At 43.6% G+C, this 21,269-nt stretch overlaps 1 protein-coding gene across 1 annotated transcript in view; it reads left to right on the forward strand.

Moving 5' to 3' along the window:
• The window catches only part of MYO1H (myosin IH), a 42,810-nt gene that overhangs the window by 17,110 nt on the left and 4,431 nt on the right, over positions 1-21,269 (forward strand). The window contains exons 14-23 of the mRNA XM_055322733.1: positions 1,162-1,256; positions 4,388-4,434; positions 7,933-8,013; positions 8,856-8,961; positions 9,960-10,077; positions 14,459-14,572; positions 16,894-16,970; positions 18,774-18,842; positions 19,922-20,006; positions 20,444-20,603. Coding sequence (XP_055178708.1) covers positions 1,162-1,256; positions 4,388-4,434; positions 7,933-8,013; positions 8,856-8,961; positions 9,960-10,077; positions 14,459-14,572; positions 16,894-16,970; positions 18,774-18,842; positions 19,922-20,006; positions 20,444-20,603 — 952 coding nt within the window. The remainder of the gene's footprint in view (positions 1-1,161; positions 1,257-4,387; positions 4,435-7,932; positions 8,014-8,855; positions 8,962-9,959; positions 10,078-14,458; positions 14,573-16,893; positions 16,971-18,773; positions 18,843-19,921; positions 20,007-20,443; positions 20,604-21,269) is intronic.

Here is a 21,269-nt window from a genome sequence, read left to right on the forward strand (position 1 = left end):
TTCATGAGTATTTTAGTCAGTCAATATCACAAAAATGTAGGATAGTAAAATTATTTCTTAGTTATCACCTGAAAAAAATAGAATTTATTTCATTGTATAAGTAAGTGTTTCCGTGGTTCACATGTTTTTTCATTCCTCAGTGCTTAGGAGAAGGATCTAATTTTACTCTTAAGTTTTTATTTCAATTCCAGTTAGTTAACATACAGTATAATATTAGTTTCAGGTGTACAATATAGTGATTCCACACTTCTGTACATCACAAGTGCACTCCTTCATCCCCAACACCTATTTCCCCGATCCCCTTACTAACCTCCCCTCTGGTCACTATCTGTGTGTTCTCTATAGTTAAGAGTCTGTTTCTTGATTTGTCTTTCTGTCTCTTTTTCCCCTTTGTTCATTTATTTCTTAAATTCTACATATGAGTGAAATCATAAGGCATTGTATTTTTCTGACTTCACTTAGTATTATCCTCCTTAATTCCATCCAAATGGCAAATTGCAAATGGTTGTTGCTAATGGCAAATTTTTTATTTTTTATTGCCAAATAATATTCCATTACATATATCTATATCTACATATAGATATATATCTATATCTATATATACATCTACACATATATATATTCTAAAAAGAAGATGTGAGATTTATATAGATATGATAGATGGATATAAAATCTCACAACTTCTTTGTCCATTCATTAATTGATGGACAGTTGGGCTGCTTCCATATCTTGGCTATTGTAGATAATGCTGCTTTAAACATTAGGTTGCATATGTCCCTTTGAATCAGCGTTTTTGTATTCTTTGGGTAAATACCTAGTGGTATGATTGCAGGATCATAGGGTAGCTCTATTTTAACTTTTTGAGGCCCCCTCCATACTGGTTTTCCACAGTGGCTGCACCAGTTTGCATTCCCATCACCAGTGCACGAGGGTTCCCCTTTCTGCACAGGGAAGGATCTAACATGAGGGAGACCTTGGTCTGTAGCCAGATGAACTAGGGCTGCCATGTGTGTTTGGCTTCTAATGCTGGGCTTCCACCCATTGTCATGTTCTTAACCCGCTTGTCAGGACTTCTCTTTTGCTCTTTGCTTTATATATTGGTGCATTTTGTTGCCAGGAACTAGAAAGATTCAGTGCGTGTCTACTTCTGTCTTGCTGCAGCCGGAAGCTGGCAGGGCCCAAGGGCCGGAAGAGGATTGGCTGGATGGAGTTTCGGCTTTTCCACTACGCGGGAGAGGTCACCTACTGCACCAAAGGCGAGTGTCCAGGGTGTGCAGGTCAAGCCATGAGGTGCGCCTGTGTCCAGTGGAGAAATGGCTGCACGTCTATTCCAAACGTTTGCTAGCCCTGCTTGCAAGCATGCCATTTGAAGTTATTTCATTCATGATTTTATTATGCATATCGACTTTATTTCACCCACTTAAAGCACAAAGTACATTAGTTTTACTATATTCATGTGATAGTTATGCAACCATCAACACAGTGCATTTTAAAACACTTCACCCCAAAAAGAAACCCTGTATGCATTAGCAACCACTCTATCTTCCCCAGCCCCATCCCCCACAGCCCTAGGCTATAAACTGATCTATTTTCTGTTTCTGCATATTTGCCTGTTCTGAGTATTTCATGTAGATGGAATCACACAATATATGGTCTTTTGTGTCTGGCTTCTTCCACCTAGCATCATGTTTTCAAGGTTCACCCATGTTGTTATTTGTATCGCTAAATAATATGCCATTCTATGGATAGAATGCATTTTGTTTATTCATTCATCAGTTGATAGGCATTTGGGTTTGTTTACACTTTTGAGCTATTACTAATAATTCTATGTGCATTTTCTTTCAAAACATTTAAAAAATATTTTCGTTGGTTACTTCTGCTTTAGGTTCTAAATTATTTTCGCTTCTTTTTTTAAAAAATATTTTTACTGTTTTTTTCTTTTTAAATAGGCTCTGTGCTCAACTTGGGGCTTGAACTCACAACACTGAAATCAAGAGTCACATGCTCTACCATCTGAGATAGCCAGGCACCCCTGAATTATTTTCCCTTCTAAATAAGTTTATTTCTTTAAGAATCTTTAATACATTTTGTCTCTTAAATTCCCAGTGGTATAAAAATAGAAAACATTTTAAAATAGGATTACTCTCTGTGCAGGTAATCAATTGATTTTTGTTTAAAAAATAATAAACATGTAAGGCTATGCATATTACATGTATAGAAATTGTTGTCCATACAGAAAAGTCCAAAAAAGAAACTAAAAGCCTCCTTTACTCCTAGCTTCTCCCTGAGGTAACCACAAGAACCAATAGTTTCTTGTACCTTTTCAGGAAAATAGAAATATCTTATACAGGGACTCCTGGGTGGCTCAGTGGTTGAGTGCCTGCCTTTGGCTCAGGTCGTAATCCCAGGGTCCTAGGATTGGGCCCCACATGGGGCTCCCTGTGGGGAGCCTGCTTCTTCCTCTGCATATGTCTCTGCTTCTCTCTGTGTGTCTCTCATGAATAAATAGATAAAATCTTTAAAAAAAAACAAATTAGTTTGGACCTCTTTTGGGTGTATACCCAAAAGAATTGAAAGCAGGGACTTGCACAGATATTTGTACACCCACATTCATTACAGCATTATTCACAATAGCCAAAAGGTGGAAACAACCCAAATGTCTATCAATGGATGCATGGATTGACACAATATGCTATACCATAAACAGCAGAGCATTATTCAGTCCTAGAGATCCTCTGATCTCTCATACCACATGGATGAACCTTGAAAACCTTATGCTAAGTGAAAGAAGCCAGTCACACAAAACCTATATGATTCCAATTACAAGGTACCTAGAGTTGTCAAACTTATTGAGACAGAAAAAGTAGAATAGTGGTTATCAGGGGCTGAGGGAGGGGGAATGAGGAAGTAGTGTTTAATGGGGTCAGATTTTCAGTTTGAGAAAATGCATTCTGGAGATGGATGGTGGTGATAGTTGCACAAAAACGCAACCATGCTTAATGCCACTGAACACTTAAAAATAGTTAAAATGCTAAAATTTATGTTATGTATATTTTCCCACAATAAAAATGTTAGTTTTGGTAACTCCAAATAGTTTTCTAAAAAGATTGTATCTTAGATGTTTTTTATCTTAGACATGTTTTTTTTAGCTATTTTGATTTTTTTTTTTTTTAAGTAGGCTCCAAGCCTGACATGGAGCCCAACATGGAGCTTGAACTCACAACCCTGAGATCAAGACCTGAGCTGAAATCAAGAGTCAGACATTAAACCAACTGAGCCAGCCAGGCACCCCTGGTGCCAATTTTATAATGTCATTTAGTTACTAATCTAATTATTAGTAACTGATTAGGTTTTAAGTGGGTGCTTAAAAACTAAGTTAAAATCGGAAATGGCACATCCTCCTCTGTATGAAGATACGGTCGGATACTTCTAGTCCTGGTACTTTCCTCAGTGGTGGGAAAGATTTTCTCACCTGGCTTCACCTGGCCACTCCATTGTTTTTGTTGTTGTTGTTGTTGTTGTTTTAAGATTTTATTTATTTATTCATGAGAGACACAGGGAGAGAGGTAGAGACATAGGCAGAGGGAGAAACAGTATCCCTGCAGGAAGCCCAATCCCAGGACTCCCAGGACTCCCAGGAATCCCAGATCACACCCTGAGCCAAAGGCAGATGCTCAACTGCTGCTGCTCCATTGTTTCAATGTTATTCCTTTTTTTTCCCTCCACATGTTATTTATTTCTTTATTTTAGAAAGAGCGTGTGAGTGGGGAGAGGAGCAGAGAGAGCGGGACAAGCAGACTCTGAGCTGAGCACAGAGCACAACACAGGGCTTGATCCCATGACTCTGAGATCATGATGTGAGCCAAAACGAAGAGTTGGATGCTCAATGGACTTAGTGATCCAGGAGCACCTAGATGTCATTCCTTTTATGCATAACTCATTGCTACTGGACTAGGATATGTGTATAATGTTTAGCATAAAGGCTCTACATTAGTCTGATACTGGTGAGAGTTTAGAGTAGTGTGTGTGTGTGTGTGTGTGTGTGTGTGTGTGTGTGTGTGTGATAAATTCAATTCTGAGAACCTCATTCCCAAACAGCATTGGGATTACTCTTCCAGGAACATCTGGCAATGTCTAGAGACAAACTGGGGAAGGTGCTGCTGGCATCAAGTGGGTAGAAGGCAGGGATGCTGGTAACCATCTTACAATTCATAAGACAGTCTCCACGATAAAGAATTCTCCAGCCCCAATGTCAGTAGTGTCAAGGCCGAGAAACTCTGATCTGAACCTGTAAGATTATTTTCAGGATTTCCCTTTGCAGTCAATTGGGGTAGAACTGCATTTTTAGGCAAAGCCATTGATTCAAAAATTTTTCAATGTTTTATAGGATTCTTAGAAAAAAACAATGATCTCCTCTACAGACATCTGAAAGAAGTAAGTCTAGAACTTAACTACATATTTCTGATGATTATTAGGTATATCACCCATGACACTGGTTTTGGGGTAGATTTGGCCTTCTGGATTTTTCTCTTCAATGCATTATGTTAGAACTCCAGCATGTCATGGCCAGAATATATATTCAAGATCATCTGTATGATGATATGTCCTTGATTCAAGGATATATGTTGGCCCTGCTGTGTGCCAGGAACCATGCTAACTCTGGCCAGTCCTCGTTCTCATGGAGTTTGCCATGGGTCTGGAGAGTGGCCAAGAATAAACATATACAGTTGATCCTTGAGCAACATGACCCTGCTAATCTCCTATGCAGTCAAAAATCCACTTATAACTTTTGACTCTCCTAAAACTTAACTACGAATAGCTTACTGTTGCCAGAAGCCTTACTGATACATAAACAGTCAATTAACACATATTATATATATTATGTACTGTATTCTTACAATGGAAGTAAACTAGAGAAAAGAGAATAGTATTAAGAGTGTCCTAAGGAAGATATATTTACAGTCCTGTACTGTAAAAAAAAAAATCTGCATATAAGTGGATCCACACAGTTCAAGCCCATATTGTTCAAGGGTCAACTGCACATGAATAAGTTATTCATCCATAACAAGTGCTCTGAAGAAAATAAGGAAACATGGTTGAGAGGGACATTTTTTAAAATATTTTATTTATTTATTCATGACAGACACACAGAGGCAGAGACACAGCCAGAGGGAAAAGCAGGCTCCCTGTGGGGAGCCTGATGTGGGACTCAGTCCCAGGACCCCAAGATCACACCCTGAGTCAAAGGCAGATGCTCAACTACTGAGCCACCCAGGTACCCAAGAAGGACATTTTCAATTTAGTTTAAGAGATCAGAGAAAACAGCTCTGTGGAGGTGACTTTGGGCTGAAACCTGAGTGAGAATGCTGTTGGCTGTGGAAAGATCGGGGTTACTCCAGGCTGAGGGGCCAGCATGTACAAAGGCCCTAAGGCTCAGAAGAATTCACTGTGTGTTCAGGGAGTGGTATGATGTTAGGAAAGGGGACTGAGCCCTGCAGGGTGAGGTGTCCAGGCAGGAGCAGAGATTTTGTTGCAGTGGGAATATACCAGGGTAGTATGAATAGAAGACGAGAAAACTGAGACCCAGAGAAGTCTCGACTTGCTCAAGGTCACATCATGAGGTGGAACTGAGATTAGCCTCTGTGGCTGTTGGTACAAGTCCCAGTCTCCTTTCATATACCTCACTGATCAGAAAAACCTTGTGTTTTAAAGCCTTACTTTATATTGAAACAGTTAACTGTTTTATTAAAAACTGAATTTTATTTAATTAGCTTGGTTTACAAAAAAAGCATAAATGTAGGAAGACATTTTCAAGTAAACACACAGACTGTTCATTTCAGGAGTACCTTCTGGCCTTTCTGATCTTTTCTCTGTCACTTCTAGGACCACTTGTTCCAACCTCTGAGGTTCAAGAGAGAGAACTATGCCTAACTTTGGATCTCTGCTCCAGGCGGGTGCTCTCTGAGGTTCAGTGTTAGCCCCACCTCTTCCCAACTGGGGGTGTCTAGCAAATATCCCCATTGGTGGGATGGATCTGGTGGGGCCTCCATCCTTAAGTCGTTGTAAATGACATAGGAGTGAAAGGGACCCAGCTGACACAGGGAACATAGTACTCCTTTCCTGGCTATGCCTCTGCCCGCCATGCCCACACCCTTCTCAAACCCATCCACGGAGTGTGCTTCCCATGGAAAAATCTCAGAGTCCTTCACTTCACCAGCCAGGGCTGAAGGTTCCTGGACTTCCTTCTAACTTCAAGATGCATTCTTTTCTTTTTAAAGATTTTATGAGAGACACAGAGAGAGAGGCAGAGAGAGAAGTAGGCCCCATGGGGAGCCTGATGCTAGGCCTTGATCCCAGGACCCCAGGATCACACTGTGAGCCAAAGGCAGATGCTCAACCACTGAACCACCCAGGTGCCCCAAGATGGGTTATTTCTAATGTGTTCACTCCTATCTTCAAATTGCTTTTTCATGCCATTGTCAGTGCAGAATCAGAGTGGATTAAATAAAAAAAAATTAATTTAAGAATCATTGAATTGAAAAAAAAAGAATCATTGAATTGTGGCAAAATACACATAACATAAAATTTATCATCTCAACCATTTTTAAGGGTGCAGCTTAGTAGCATTAAGCACCATAATATCGTTGCACAGCCAATCTTCAGAATCCTTTCCATCTAGCAGAACTGAAACTCTGCCCTGTTAGAATACTAACTCCCCTGTTCTCCTCCCTCAGCCCCTGTAGCCAGCACTGTACTTCCTGTCTCTCTGAATGTGACTCCTCTAGGAACCTCATGGAAGTGGGAGTCATATAGTATCTGTCCTGTGTCTAATTTTTTCCCCCTTATCATAATGTCCTCAGTTTCATTCATGTTCTCACATGTGTCACAATTTCCTTCTGTTTTAAAGGCCAAATAATAATTCTAATTCATTGTGTGGATACAAGGAAAAGAATTTTAGTGTCAAATTAATTTTTTTTTAATTAAAGCTTTTTGGAGCACCTGTGTGGCTCAGTCGGATGAGCATCTGACTTTTGATTTCGGCTCAGGTTATGATCTCAGGGTTGTGAGATCAGCCCCACATCGGACTCCGTGCTGGGTGTGGAAACTGTTTAAGATTCTTTCTTTCCGGGATCCCTGGGTGGCGCAGCGGTTTGGTGCCTGCCTTTGGTCCAGGGCGCGATCCTGGAGACACGGGATCTAATCCCAAGTCGGGCTCCCAGTGCATGGAGCCTGCTTCTCCCTCTGCCTGTGTCTCTGCCTCTTTCTATCTCTGTGTGTGACTATCATAAATAAATAAAAACTAAAAAAAAAAAAAAAGAAAAGATTCTCTCCTTCTGCTCTCTCCCCCTCCATAATAAATCTTTAAAAAATATAAACAAAATTAGAGATTTTTAATAATACATATTATTTTGAAAATGTGTGCATAAGGGGAAAAATCACACTGTATAAAATCTGGTGTCCTTGACTCCATGTCATTAACTCTCTCTCCTGAGAGCCAACTGTTCTAGCCATTTGACTGTATATTCTTTTGGGATAGTACAACCAAGGGGTGTATGTATCTCCCTCTTTTTCCTTTCTCTTCACACAATAATCCCACACTGTACATGTGGTCCTCGTCTTGCTTTTTTCACTTGACACCATCTTGGAGATGATTCTTAAAGAGCTGGTTCATTCTCTGTAGCGGCTGGACTGGGAACAAGTGATTGCTTTACCATGTCAGAGGAAAAGCATTCAGATAGCCTTACCATGTAGCAAGTGCAGTAGATACAGTATTTAAACATTTCCCTCCATGTTTGTATTTTTTCCCATTTTCTTCAAGCACTCCTAAAGCAAATGGCTCTGGGCTGTCGTGCACACTTATGCAAGCTTTCCTGAAGACTCCTTAGTGACTTCTGAAGTAGTGAATGTGGAGCTCATTTCCTTTACTTGCAGGTGCTATGCAGGTCCAAAAACCGCATCCTAAAGGAATGCTTCCTAGTGGCTGAGTTAGAAAACCGGAGGAGGCCGCCAACGGTGAGTGGGGGAAAAAAATGTCTGTGCAGAATTAGAAGGTTGTAAAAATCAGCCAGAGAGTGCACTTATTCTCAGTTACCTGTACATTTTAAACTGTCCTCCTTTGGGGCTCCTGGGTGACTAAATCGGTTAAGCATCTGCCTTTGGCTCAGGTCATGATCCCAGAGTCCCTGAGTCAGACTCCCTGCTCAGGGGGGCATCTGCTTCTCCCTCTTTCTTTGCTCCTTCCCCTCTTGTATTCTCTCTTTTTCTTTGAAATAAATAAATAAATCTTAAAAAAAAAAACTGTCCTCCATTTTCCTGAAAGCATCACTCTCTAACATGTACTACTAAATATATACTTTCCAAGTGTAGTAGTAACCACTCACTGAGTGCCTACTGTGTGTCAGGCACTGTGTGTGGGGCACGAAATTTAGCAAGAAAAAAAACAAGGTCCCTGTCCTCATAGAGTTTATAATCTAGTGGGAAAGAATAGGAAAAATACCATCAAAAAAAGAAAGAATGTATAGTAGGGCAGGTGTCATAAAGGAAGCTTGATAACAAGGAAATGGGTGGTGTTGGGGATGACTGTCTCAACGGTGATACAGGTTCCTATGAAGCATTCACCACATAAGTGCTAAATGAAGAAAGTATCCAGCCTCTCTACTTAACCAGTCTGAGCTTGGACTTCTCAGGCCAGGACACCCAAAACCTTTCTTAGGGGGCAAGATGGTAACAGGTAGGGCAATCTATCAGGAGCTGGGATCTAAAGAGCTGGATTTTTGTGCCCTGGCTGATCTCTGTATTGACTGAGAGAAGCAATATCTACTTAGTTCATTCTCTCTCTTTCTTTCTCTCTGCAGGTGGGGACTCAGTTTAAAAACAGCCTGAGCAGCCTTCTGGAAATCCTCATCTCTAAGGAACCTTCGTACATCCGTTGCATCAAACCCAATGAGAGGAAAGAACCCAGTGAGTCGTGAATCGTTCTGAACACTGAGCTCAGGAAAATCAATCTGGGAGGAAAGCCAAGATGGCAGTGGGTTAAAATCCTAAAAATCCCTAGAGGCTTGTGCCTTGTCCTTTACACATGAATTCTTTTCATTTTTAAATGACCAGAAGGCAAATGAATAGGGAGGGAGAGGGTTTTTTTTTTTTTTTTTTTTTTTTTTTTTTTTTTTTTTTGCGATCCTGAGTGAGTATTGCTTAGATCCTGACCAGTTTCAGGAACAATACAGCTGAGCCAGACAGATGTCACAGGTGAGGGAAGCAGTGTTGCTTCTCTCTAGCCAGGGAACAGTCTTCCAAAATGGTTTATGACTTAGGTATCTTCCAAGCACCTGCCATGGTCAATAACACAGTTGTACAGAAGGCAGGCGGGAAGAACAAGTGAGTGAAGCAGACTGGTTGTAAAGCAGTAGGGAGTGGAGGGGTTTGTGGAACACTGCAAAGGGCACATGCTATCCAAAAGGGCAGTCCTATTCCCTTCCAACAAGTTATTGCCATGTGGGAGTTTACCCCCAAATGGCTGTATATCATAGTTGTTTTTTTTTTTAAGATTTTATTTATTTATTCATGAGACACACACAGAGAGAGGCAGAGACGCAGGCAGAGCGAGAAGCAGGCTCCATGCAGGGAGCCCGATGTGGGACTCAATCCTGGGACCCCGGGGTCACACCCTGAGCCCAAGGCAGGCGCTCAACTGCTGAGCCACTCAGGCATCCCAGCTGGATACCATAGTTTTTTAAAGAGAAGCCAGAAATCCAGATTTGCCTGTAAAATTCCCCCATTAAAACACACACACACACACACACACACACACACACACACACACACACACAAATTAGGACCTGATAAAATATGTCCGTGGCCAGATCTAGCCCATGGATTGTCAGCTTGCAGCCTGTGGTCTTAGTTGAAACAGAGCCATGGGGCCCTTTACTGTCACTCTCCCTTCTGTGTTTCCAAAGACAAGTTTGATGACTTGCTCGTAAGGCATCAGATCAAGTACCTGGGGCTGATGGAGCATCTGCGGGTGAGACGGGCCGGCTTTGCATACCGGCGGAAATACGAGCATTTCTTGCAAAGGTAAAGTTTGTTTTGTTAATCTGAAGCCAGTACAGTCAAAACCTACTGAATGGGGAGTCTCTGGGTGTGACGATGAATAAAAGGCCATCCCCCCAAGAACTCAGAACTACTTCTACTGTAGCCATAACTATGATTAACGCTAACATTTTGGAGAATAAAAGCTAAGTCAATTTACCTTCTTCCCTTCCTTTCCCTAAGCCTGTGACTTCTTGGGAGTCCAGGAAGCTCAAGGCTGATGCATAGACGTGCCACTAGGGGACAGACATGGGCAGGGTGCCACTTGAGTCTGTTTGTAGTTGGGGAAGCCCCTCCCCAAGGTGACTGTAGGTGCTCCCTTAGTGCCCTCAATCTAAGAGCAATCCTCTTGGCCTCGTGGGCTATCAGGAGAAGCAAGTGAAATGATGGGAACATGGGCATTGGAGTCACACAAAGCTGCGTGGGGATCCCTGTCCTGTCTCTTCTAGTCATGACCTCTTTCCTTATAGGTAACATAGAGATTAAATTGTCTGATCTCTGAGAGTTTATCAGGATTTAACGATAAATTCACCACCACCTAAATCATTTGCGCATCAATACTTCATTGGTGGTGGGCTGTGTGTGAATTTGTGCTACCAAAAAAAAAAAAAATCAACATATTCTCATACTCTCAAGGGAAGCATAATGGTTATTTTTGTAGGTCAACATGGTTGAAGATTGGTAATTTCAAATTGCAACCTGATACTAGGCTTCTTTTGAACTACAACTTTATTAAAGTGTACATGAGCTTATAATTTTTTCCTCTAATTTCTTGTATTTATTTTGCAACTTGTGTCAAGATTCTGCCTTTTGAAAATTGAGCATTTCCTAGCAGCTCTTATTTTTAACCCCTGACTTAATGATCGCAGATCTGTCTCTACCAGGGATCATGCTGCTTTTCCTCCCATGAATCTCATGTCTTGGTAAGTGCTATCTCCTTATATGCACTTACTAAGTAATAATCCATTTCCTCGCTGCTATTTTTATTTAAATTCTAGTTAGTTAACATACAGTGCAATATTGGTTTCCAGAGTAGAGTTCAGTGATTCATCATTCATACACTTACACCCAGTGCTCATCACAAATGCCCTCCTTTATGCCCATCACCCATCTAGCCCATCCCCCACTCACTTTCTTCCATCAACCCTTAGTTCTCTGTCATTAAGAATCTCTTATGGCTTTTTCCCTCCCTCCTTTTTTTCCTTCCCCCCTTCCCATATATTTACCTGTTTAGTTTTTTAAATTCCCCGTAAAAGTGAGATTATGCAGTATTTGTCTGACTTCTTTCACTCTCCATAATACCCTCTAGTTCCAGCCATGTTGTTGCAAATGGCAAGATTTCATGCTTTTTGATGGCCGAGTAATATTCCATTGTATATATACACTCCATCTTCTTTATCCACTCGTTGGTGAGTGGACATGTGGGCTCTTTTCATAGTTTGGCTATTGTTGATAATGGTGCTATACACGTCTTTGAATGTGTATTTCTGTCTCCTTTGGGCAAACACCTAGAAGTGTGATTGCTGGATCATTGGGTAGCTCTATTTTTAACTTTTTGAAGAATCTCCATACTGTTCTCCAGCCTCACTGTTATGTTAGTGATTTATATAGCTGCTGATATCCTTTAGCTATAATCTCCTTATCACCCCAGCCTAAGCAACCACTAACCTGCTTAATTAAGCTAATCTCCTTATTAGCCCCAGCCCTAAGCAACCACTAACCTGCTTCCTGTCTCTATAGATTTCCCTTCTGGACATTTCATACGCATAGAATTATGCAGTAGGTGGCCTTTCATGACTGATTTCTCTCACCTCACACAGTGTTTTCAAGGCTCATCCTTGTCATAGCATCAGTGCTTCATTTCTTTTTAGTGAGGAAACATACTCTATTGTATGGATAGACTGCACTTTACTTATCAGCTGATGGGCATTTGGGTTGTTTCTCGGGTTATTATGAATAATGCTGCAAGGAACATACACGTACAGGTTTTTATGTGGACATGTGTTTTTATTTGGGGGGGGGTGTATACCTACGAGTAGATTACTACGTCATGGTAATCAGTCACTACTGAGTTAATTGGTTGAGGAACTACCAGCCTATTCCCCCCACTTTTAAAAACATATCTCCTTTGTATGCTGTTCTTGCTCATCAGCAACTTGTTCATTCTTTAACTGATTCATCTTTTTCTGAATCTGACTTTGCTGGAGATGGCCAGAATCAGCAGCCACTGCCTGCCCCACCCCACCCCTAAACACACGTGCACTTGATGTTAACATTTTTCTGCAGTTTTTGCTCTTCATACATCTTTTTTCTATCTTGTTGTCATCTGAGGCTCAGTTACTCTGCATAAATACTAGTGAGCACCTGCTGTGCACTGGTGCTGTCCTAAGTGCTGTGTAACAACAGGGGACAGGACAGACCACATACCCCCCCCACCCCTGCATGGGGCTTACTTCCCATTGGGGGAGTCTGCTAGTGATAAAGAGGATATACAAGGTCAGGTGGGGATGTATCTTTGAAGGAAAATGAATCCAGGTAAGGGAAAAAGAGGGTGGAAAGATAGAAGGCCTTACCTCTTTAGGTAAGGTGGTCTGGGAGGGCCTTTGCAAGGGAGGGAGGGAACCATGAGGCTATTTGGGGATAACAATCCAGGCAGGAGAGCCTGGAAGAAATGGGAAGGTTGGAGGACCAGTTGGGAGAGCCAGATGGCTGCAGATCAGTGGCCCTGGGGAGGGGCCGAAGATGCTCAAATATATGTGTACCCTGCCTGGCAACACTTCCCTTGATCAGGAAGCAATTGCATCTCAGAGTTGAAAAAGACTGAAGTTCCTAAGTCCCTCCACTCTGCAGGTGTTTAAGACATCTCCCCATCCCCCACTTTGTCCCATGTTTGGACTGCTTTGATGGCATGTGCTAGTGATGGGCGTGGTTTGGGCAGGTGGGAGCAAGGCCTGAGGCTCAATGGCATTCCCTGGGGTAGTAATGCACCTGCGCCTTTGTGTGTGTGGCTAGATTTAGATAATTGGGGAAGAGCATGTGACACTTAATATTTGTCTTAGTTTGGGCTGCTATCACAAAGTACCATAGACTGGGTGGCTTATAAACAACAGAGAATTACTTCTCATGTTTTGGAGGCTGGAAATCTGAGATCAAGACACCAGCATGGTCATGTTCTGGGGAGAATTTTCTTGGGGTTGCATGCAGAGTGCCATTCTCTTGTGTCCTCTCATGGTAGAAAGAGGGTGAGGGAGCTCTCGGGTCTCCTCTTATAAAGGCACTGATCCCATTGATGATGACCTCATCACCTCCGTGAAGGCCCTCACCTCCTAACACCATCACATTGTGGGTTAGGATTTCAGCCCATGAATTCAAGATGAGGGGACGACATAGACATTCATTCCATGGCAATGCCCTTAATGGGCTTTTTCATAAAGTATAGTTCCAGGAAAATAAATATGTTTTTTTAACAGTTTAATCTGATTTTAAAATAGTACAAACCATATCTCACAATATTAAGAGTAAAGAAGCATAATAGGAACACCATAGCTAACAGTTTTTGAAGTCTTGGACTGTGCCCAATATCTTCCATGGATTATCTCACTTCGACCTTGTGATGCCCCCATGAGGAAGGTCTTGTTAATTGTTCACATTGCAGAGGTGAGGGGGCAAAGTGACTTGTCAGCTCCTGAGCTGGACCTGAACCCAGGCAGTGTGGTCCTGGTCTAGCAGCTCCAGGTCCTGGTCTAGCAGCTCTAAGCTTCTAGCCTTAGTCCATAGGCACTTTGAATTCTGCATTGGCTTATTTCATTATATTACAGACCACATGGTTCTTTTTATAGTGACCACATACTAGAAATGTATGCTGAAATCAGGATCTTAGTCATTACTGGGTCCAAGTCCCACATTACTTACCAGGCATGGTACCTTGTCCTCCTGTGCTGGCCCATGTTTATTCACTCATTCATCACCAGACAGACATTTGGGTGTTTTCTATCTTTTGTCTATGATGAATAATGACAGTATGACATGGTGAACGTTCATGTATGAGCCTGTGTGTGGACCCATATTTTCATGTCTCCATGTATATACTTAGAAGTAGAATGGAGTTTCTTGGGTGGATTATCTGATGATGTCATTGTTTCATGAAGACAGGTCAGACCCATCCTACTGAAAGCTTCTCTCTTTTATCTTTCTTGCCAAGTGTATGTAACGCTTGTTGAATTCAAGGAAGTTTGGTGTGATGAGTCCGCTAGGTTGTGCTGAGTGGCTGGCATGCCACAGCTGAGCAAAGCTGACCTCTGGTGGAGGGTTCGGTGGGTGAGTGTAAAGTCCAATGGCTTTCTGGAAGGGCTGTTCCTCTCCCCAGGTACAAGTCTCTGTGCCCAGACACCTGGCCATACTGGCATGGGCCTCCAGCAGAGGGCGTAGAACGGCTGATCAAGTACATTGGCTACACACCGGAAGAGTACAAGTTAGGGAGGTAAGCGGCCAAGAAATGCCCGTTAGAAAGTTTTCTGCATTGATCCATAAGCATCTAGAGCCTGGAGATGAATTTTTTAAGGAATTTATGTAGAGGTACAAGCAGATACTTCTATCCACTCTATTTCAATGCAGCTCTGTAAAGACAAAACTCCTGTGTGTGTCTGCTCTCAGTACTTGGCTCACACCCAGAACATTCCACAGTACTTCTGAAAGTCGCTGGGGTGTCCTACACTTCAACTCAATGCTGACACTGTCTACCCCGAGTAGTGTCAGATCCCCAAGATAAGGACTCAGTCCTGTAAGACTGTCCACCCCCCACTTCAGATGCCAATTGCAAGTCTCTATGTCACCTGTGCTTCTGACCACCGACTGGATATCTATTGGAGGTTCCTAGGACGCCCTCTTTAGGTTTGATTTGCTAGAGTGGCTCACAGAACTCAGAAAATATTTTACTTCCTGGGTTATTGGCTTACTACAAAAGGATAGAACTCAGGAACAGCCAGATGAAAGAGATGCATAGGGTGGGTTGGGGAAAAAGGATGGAGCTTCCATGCCCTCTCCAGGTGTACCCAGAACATCAAAACCATGTCCTTTTGGGGTTTTATGGAAGCTTCATTACACAGGCATGATTGATAAAATCATTGGCTGTTGGTCATCACTTCAATCCCTACCTAGCCCCTCTCCCCTACCTGGAGGTGGGCTGAGAGTTTTGAGCTTCTCATCTCAAGATTGGTTCCCCCAGCAATGAGCCATCATCTTGAGGTTATCCAGGGGGCTTTGTGAACATCATCTCCTTGGCATAAACTCAGGTGTGGTGTGGCCGGAAGGGATCTGTTATAAACAGCAAGACATCCATTTCACTTTTATCACTTTGAAACCATCTCAGGAACAAAATCCAAATATCATAACAAAAGATGTCCCTTTTGTTCTAATTATAAGGGTTTGGGGAACTATGACCAAATATGTATTTCCTATTACAAATCACAGTATCACAGGTTCCAGGTGGTTGGAAGGGCTCTATTACTGCCTGTTGAGGAGATTAAGTTGGAAACCCTGTGTTCTAAACCTGACTTAGAGCTCCGTGGCACCTCTTTGCCTGCACAATGAGTTTGCATGGACTTTTTATTGTTCAAATGCATGCATGATTTCTCAGAGGAGGCTATTAGGGCTTTCATAATGTGAAAGCTCCTGTGGCATTCCAGAAGGTGGTGTTCTAGAACTCTGAGCACATTGCTATCGTTCTAATTGTCTAGGATCAGTAGAACTTTCATACCCGTTGATAGTATTGAGGCAAACTCAGTGTGGTGAACCAGGAAGATTTTGATCTGTCCTTAGAGTCATTTTGGTCAGGGTTGGTGTGTGGTGGTAAGGAACAGAGCCCAAGGATGTAGATGGGCATTCCCAGGCTGCAGAGAATTTCTGCCTTCGTATCTATCCATGAACTTTGCCTGCCAACCCCCTAGCCCCCTGTGGTCACCCTGGTCCCTCTCCATCCTTATGCTTCTGTCCTGGGCCCTGCTTCAAGACTTCATTACATCTCCAAGCCAGATCCCTGAGGGGAATGGGGCTTAGCCCATCCTGAGTGAGGCAGACCATGGAGGTCACCAGTGGGATCTGTGTGGGATGGGGACCTGGGATCACAGGACATGAGGCACTGCTTCCCCCAGTGGCTGCCCTGGGAAGTTTCCCTCACAAGCTGGGTAGGGCAGGCAGGAAGCAATGATGGACATTGATGATTTATCTTTTTTGGTCAATGGGATCTTCTCTTAAACTTAGACTCCTATTCCTTGTCATCAGTTTTCAAAGCCCAAGAAGTAACTTCTGGTTGAATTGGTGTCGTAGTTTCCTGAGACTGGATAAATGAATGACCACAGACTGGCTGGCTTAAAACAATAGGAAAGTACTCTCTCGCCGTTCTCAAGGCTCAAAGTCCAAAATTAAGGTGTCAGCGGGCTTTGTGAGAGAGACTTCCTTGCTTCTCCCCGCTTCTGGTGGCCCCTGACATTCCTTGGCTCGTGGTCCCATCCCTCCAGTCTCTGTCCGTTTTCACATGGACTTCCCTATCCGTGTGTGTGTGTGTGTGTGTGTGTGTGTATGTGTGTGTCCTCTTCTGTCCCTTATAGGCACACACTCACTGGATTTAGGTCACCCATCATTCTGTATGATCTCCTCTCAATCCCTACTTTGATGATGTCTGCAAAGACCCTATTTCCAGATAAGATCACATTCTGAGGCTCTGGGGGAGACGCTACTATTCAAGCCAGTGCAGACGGTAACTGACCAACTAACCATTACAACCATCTCTCTTTTCACTTCTAGAACCAAAATATTTATTCGTTTTCCCAGAACTCTGTTTGCTACTGAAGATGCCTTTGAATTTAGTAAACATCAATTAGGTAATGTTTCTCTGTCCTGATTTCAGTAGAATGTGAAATGAACCAGCTTAGCTTGGGATACACCTTACACCTGCTGTTTGATATAAGCATCAGAAGCGTTGGCTCTGAAAATTGGGGGTTGTGATAAGACACACATGGATTTATGCCCTAATGTGTGTTCAGAGGGCAGTCATGGATATATATGGAAAGTTAAACACAGGACGCCTGGGTGGCTCTGTGATTGATCATCTGCCTTTGGTTTAGGTCATGATCCTGGGGTCCTGGGATTGAGTCCTGCATTGGGCTCCCTGTGGGAAGCTTGCTTCTCCCTTGGCCTGTGTCTCTGCCTCTCACTCTCTCTCTCTTTCTCTGGCTCTCTCTCTGTCTCTCATGAATAAATAGAATAACATCTTTAAAAAAAAAAAAGGAAAGTTGAACACTGGATTGCTGTCCCAGTTCTAGTTAAGACCCAACTCTTTTTTTTTAAGATTTTATTTATCTATTTGAGAGAGAGAGAGAGCTAGAGAGAGAGAACACAAGCAGTGGGGAGGGGAAGAGGTAGAGGAAGAAGTAGGCTCTCCGCTGAGCATCGGGCTCCGCTGAGCCTGATGTAGAACTCAACCCCAGGACCCCAGGATCATGACTCAAGGTGAAGGCAGATGTTCAACTGACTGAGCCACCCAGGCACCCAGGACCCAAATCTTGTGCTATGCCTAAATCTCAAATGAAGCTTTGAAAACTTCATTCATATCCGTATCTGATGTTGGAAGGTGTCGTTTCAAAGCCTGCGGTCAGGGTGGAGGGGGTTTGTGCATGGTGAATAAGGAAAGTTATGGGGTGGTGGGGGTGGGGGAGAGCAACCAAATTTAAAAACTACTGCAGTGGGATGGGACTTCTTCCTTGAAATCTCAACTGCTCTGTTGAGACGTGCCCTGTGGAGTAATCTGAATGCTTGCTGTGTGCTGGCTGCATATGATATCCTCTGTGCTCAGGACCTCATTGTGTTCTTAGAACAAACCTTTGTGGCCCTCTTATCTCCACTTTATATTCCGGGAACCTGAGCTCTAAGATGTTGGAACTTGCTGAAGGCTGCACAGCCAGTAAGCGACAGAGCTGGGGTTTGAACATGGGTCTCTCTGGCTTCAGGATCTGGGCTTGTAACCACTGTGCTTGCGGATCTCATGTTTTGACCCTGACAGCAGCAAGCACTGATCCCAGGACCTGGTTTCTGGGCAGGTGCTGGCTGCAGGTGGGGCAGGGGTAGGGGTGCTCAGACAGTGTTTCTAATCAGTCCCCAAGGGATGGGCTGCTGCTGGTCTGTGGGGGCATGGGGAGCCCGATGAGCTTGGCCTGTCATGGGAACTCAGTCACCAGGTGGAGAGACGTGGATAGAGAAGTTCCAGGGCGAGCATGCATGTGGTCCCACATGCCTGGGTTCACCCTCCACAGTAGCTGCACTGCTCATACTCAGGTTTCCACCGCCTGAGCCTGCACACCCATTTGTGGCTTGTGCTTGGCACCTGCTTCTAGGGGTGGTGTGAGGATGAAACAGTGCCTTGCTTGGAACCTCACTAGACAGGGTGGGGGTGGGGGGGCTCTTACCACTGAGTCTGTTCTTTACCCTCAGGGAAGGAGAGGGACAGGGGAGCCAGAAGCTTCTGGCAGCCAGGCTTCATGAACCCCACCCCCCTCCCCTCCTGCCCTGCTGCACTGGTCCCTCTGCTCTGTGCTGTACACCCTGAGGCCACTTCCGACCTGCCCTCCAACAGCTACAGGGTTGCACAACCAAAAGCCTTTTCACCAAAACTTTTGTTTTATTTTAAGTTGCGAGGATCCAAGCCACATACAAAGCCTGCCTAGAAAGGAGAGTGTATGTGAAAAAAAGACAAGCAGGTAAGAATTCAACAAAAACTTGCCCGTTTGCAATGAGCAAAAAATTCAACCAGTCAGCCTGTGTATTATTGGTTGTTTATTTTCATAGCTGCACAGGATTGTACTATGTCAGATGTTGGCAGACTTTTTCTTAAAGGCCAGATGGTACTTTAGATTTGTGGGTCATCTGGCCCCTGCCAATAGCTACTCAGCGTTGTAGCACAAAGGTACTGTAGGCGATAAATAAATGGGCATGGTTCTGTTGCAATAAAACTTTATTTACAAAAACAGGTGGCCGGCCCAAGGGCCATAGTTTGCAGACCCCTGTGCTATTCATATAGCACATAATCCATATACCATATACCATAATCTAGCTGTTCTGTTGATGGACGTGTGGCTTGTTGCAGTTATTTGTTTTGTAGCAAACAGTGCTGCTATGAGGAATGAAAGCATTTTTTAAGAGGATTTTATTCATCGATTTATTTGAGACTCAGAAAGAGAGAGAATCCCAAGCAGACTCTTCACTGAGTGCAGAGCCTGACGCAGGGCTTGATCCCACAACCCATGAGATCATGACCTGAGCTGAAACCAAGAGATGGATGCTTAACCAGACTGAGCCACCCAAGTGCCCCAGAAAACATTTTTTAAAAATCTGAATAACTGAACAAAATATGAAAAGCATTTAAAAATTGGGAAGCAAGCCAGGAATCTCTGTGTGTCCCAATTGATGCATCTCAATTCTTAAGTGTAGACAACTACACTTAAGCACGCACTGGATGAGACAAACCAAACGCAGCCCCACAATTAACGTGCCCCCCTCAGGAAGCCCTGGGGAAGCTTGGACCCCTTCCTGTAATTTTGGGACTCTCCTAAAAGCTTCCCACAGCACTGTTGGTGTTCCTGTCGCCCTGGTTCAGTGGTCTGAGCACCCCCAGAGAGGAACTTGCAACACATCAATTTTCCATCTCTGGGGCTGGCTGACAGCTGTGGTGGGCATCCGGATGTTTGGGGAAAGGGGGGGGTGAATGATTCTGAAGAAAGCCCTTTGTATTTAAATGTGATTGTGCTCACCTTCTAATGCCTGCAGTGAACTCTTTCAGCCATCAGACTTGAAGCCCACTGGCGTGGGGCCCTGGCTCGGAAGGTGGCCAAAAGGAGAAAGTGGGCTGTGCGGACCGTGAGAAAGTGAGTTCTCTACAGAAGGTGACCGTGGACTTGGTTGACTTATTTGGCTTTGTGCAGATAGCCAGTCTTTCCTTCAGGATGTCAGGCCTTAGGGATTCAGCTCCATTGCTGTCCTCTGAGCTCCCTGATTTGCCAATCATCATAATTCATGATGTTGATTAGATTCCCTTAGTTCAAAAGTCACAAGGTCAACTGCCTTCCTATGCCATTTGTTGTTAGCAACTAATTCAAACTACTCAACGCAACACAAAACAGAGCATGGTGTGGGTGAAATAGAATATATCTTTGGGGGCAGACTTGACCTACAGGCTACATGAGTGTCACCCTGCATGGCGACTGGAGAGGTTGCTACCATTTTGGCCTTTGAAATCAAACAAGTGGAGAGAGTCTCAGTAAAGAAATGGGCCAGAAAGCTAACGAAACATTTGCCCCTATAGGTTCATAAAGGGATTCATCAACCGCAACAAGCCCCTCTGCCCTGACAATGAGGAGTTTATCGTGTTCGTGCGTAAGAATTACATCTTGAATCTTCGCTACCATGTCCCAAAGAACGTCTTGGACAAGAGCTGGCTGAGGCCTCCTGGCATCTTGGAAAATGTGAGGACTGAACAGGGACACCTGTTGCAAGTGACTTGGGCATTGATGGGGCTCAGTTTCTCTATGTACTTGTACAGCCTCCCTTGGCTCAAAAGGGCTGCCTTAGCGAAGTGCTTCTTGGCAAGGTTGTTACACAAGAAATGGCACTCCTCTAAATTCGTACGCTAAAGCCAACAGAGGTCTGTTTGCACAGAGCATTTATGATTGATTTCTCTTTTTTTTAAGATTTTATTTATTCATGAGAGACACAGAGAGAGAGAGAGAGACAGAGACACAGGCAGAAGGAGAAGCAGGTTCCCCATGGGGAGCCCAATGTTGGCCTCAATCCCAGAACCCTGAGATCACGACCTGAGCCAAAGGCAGATGCTCAACCACTGAGCCACCCAGGTACCCCAAGATTTTTTTAAGATTTGTTTGAGATTGAGAAGGAGTAGAGAAAGGGGCAGAGAGAGAGGGAGAGAAGCAGACTCTGTGCTGAGCCAGGAGCCCAACATGGGGCTGGATCTCATGATAGTCAAGAGTTGGAGGCTCAGTCGACTGCGTCACCCAAGTACCCCCTTCCCAATGGCTTTTAATGACTGTCACCTAGATGTTTCTCAAAAGATGGTCCAAGGGCCCAAGGGCCCAAGGGTCTTAGAGAGCAGTGGGGGTCATGTAAGTAAGATC

The sequence above is a fragment of the Nyctereutes procyonoides genome, unplaced genomic scaffold (genome assembly GCF_905146905.1).
Source record: "Nyctereutes procyonoides isolate TBG_1078 unplaced genomic scaffold, NYPRO_anot_genome, whole genome shotgun sequence".
NCBI lineage: Eukaryota > Metazoa > Chordata > Mammalia > Carnivora > Canidae > Nyctereutes > Nyctereutes procyonoides.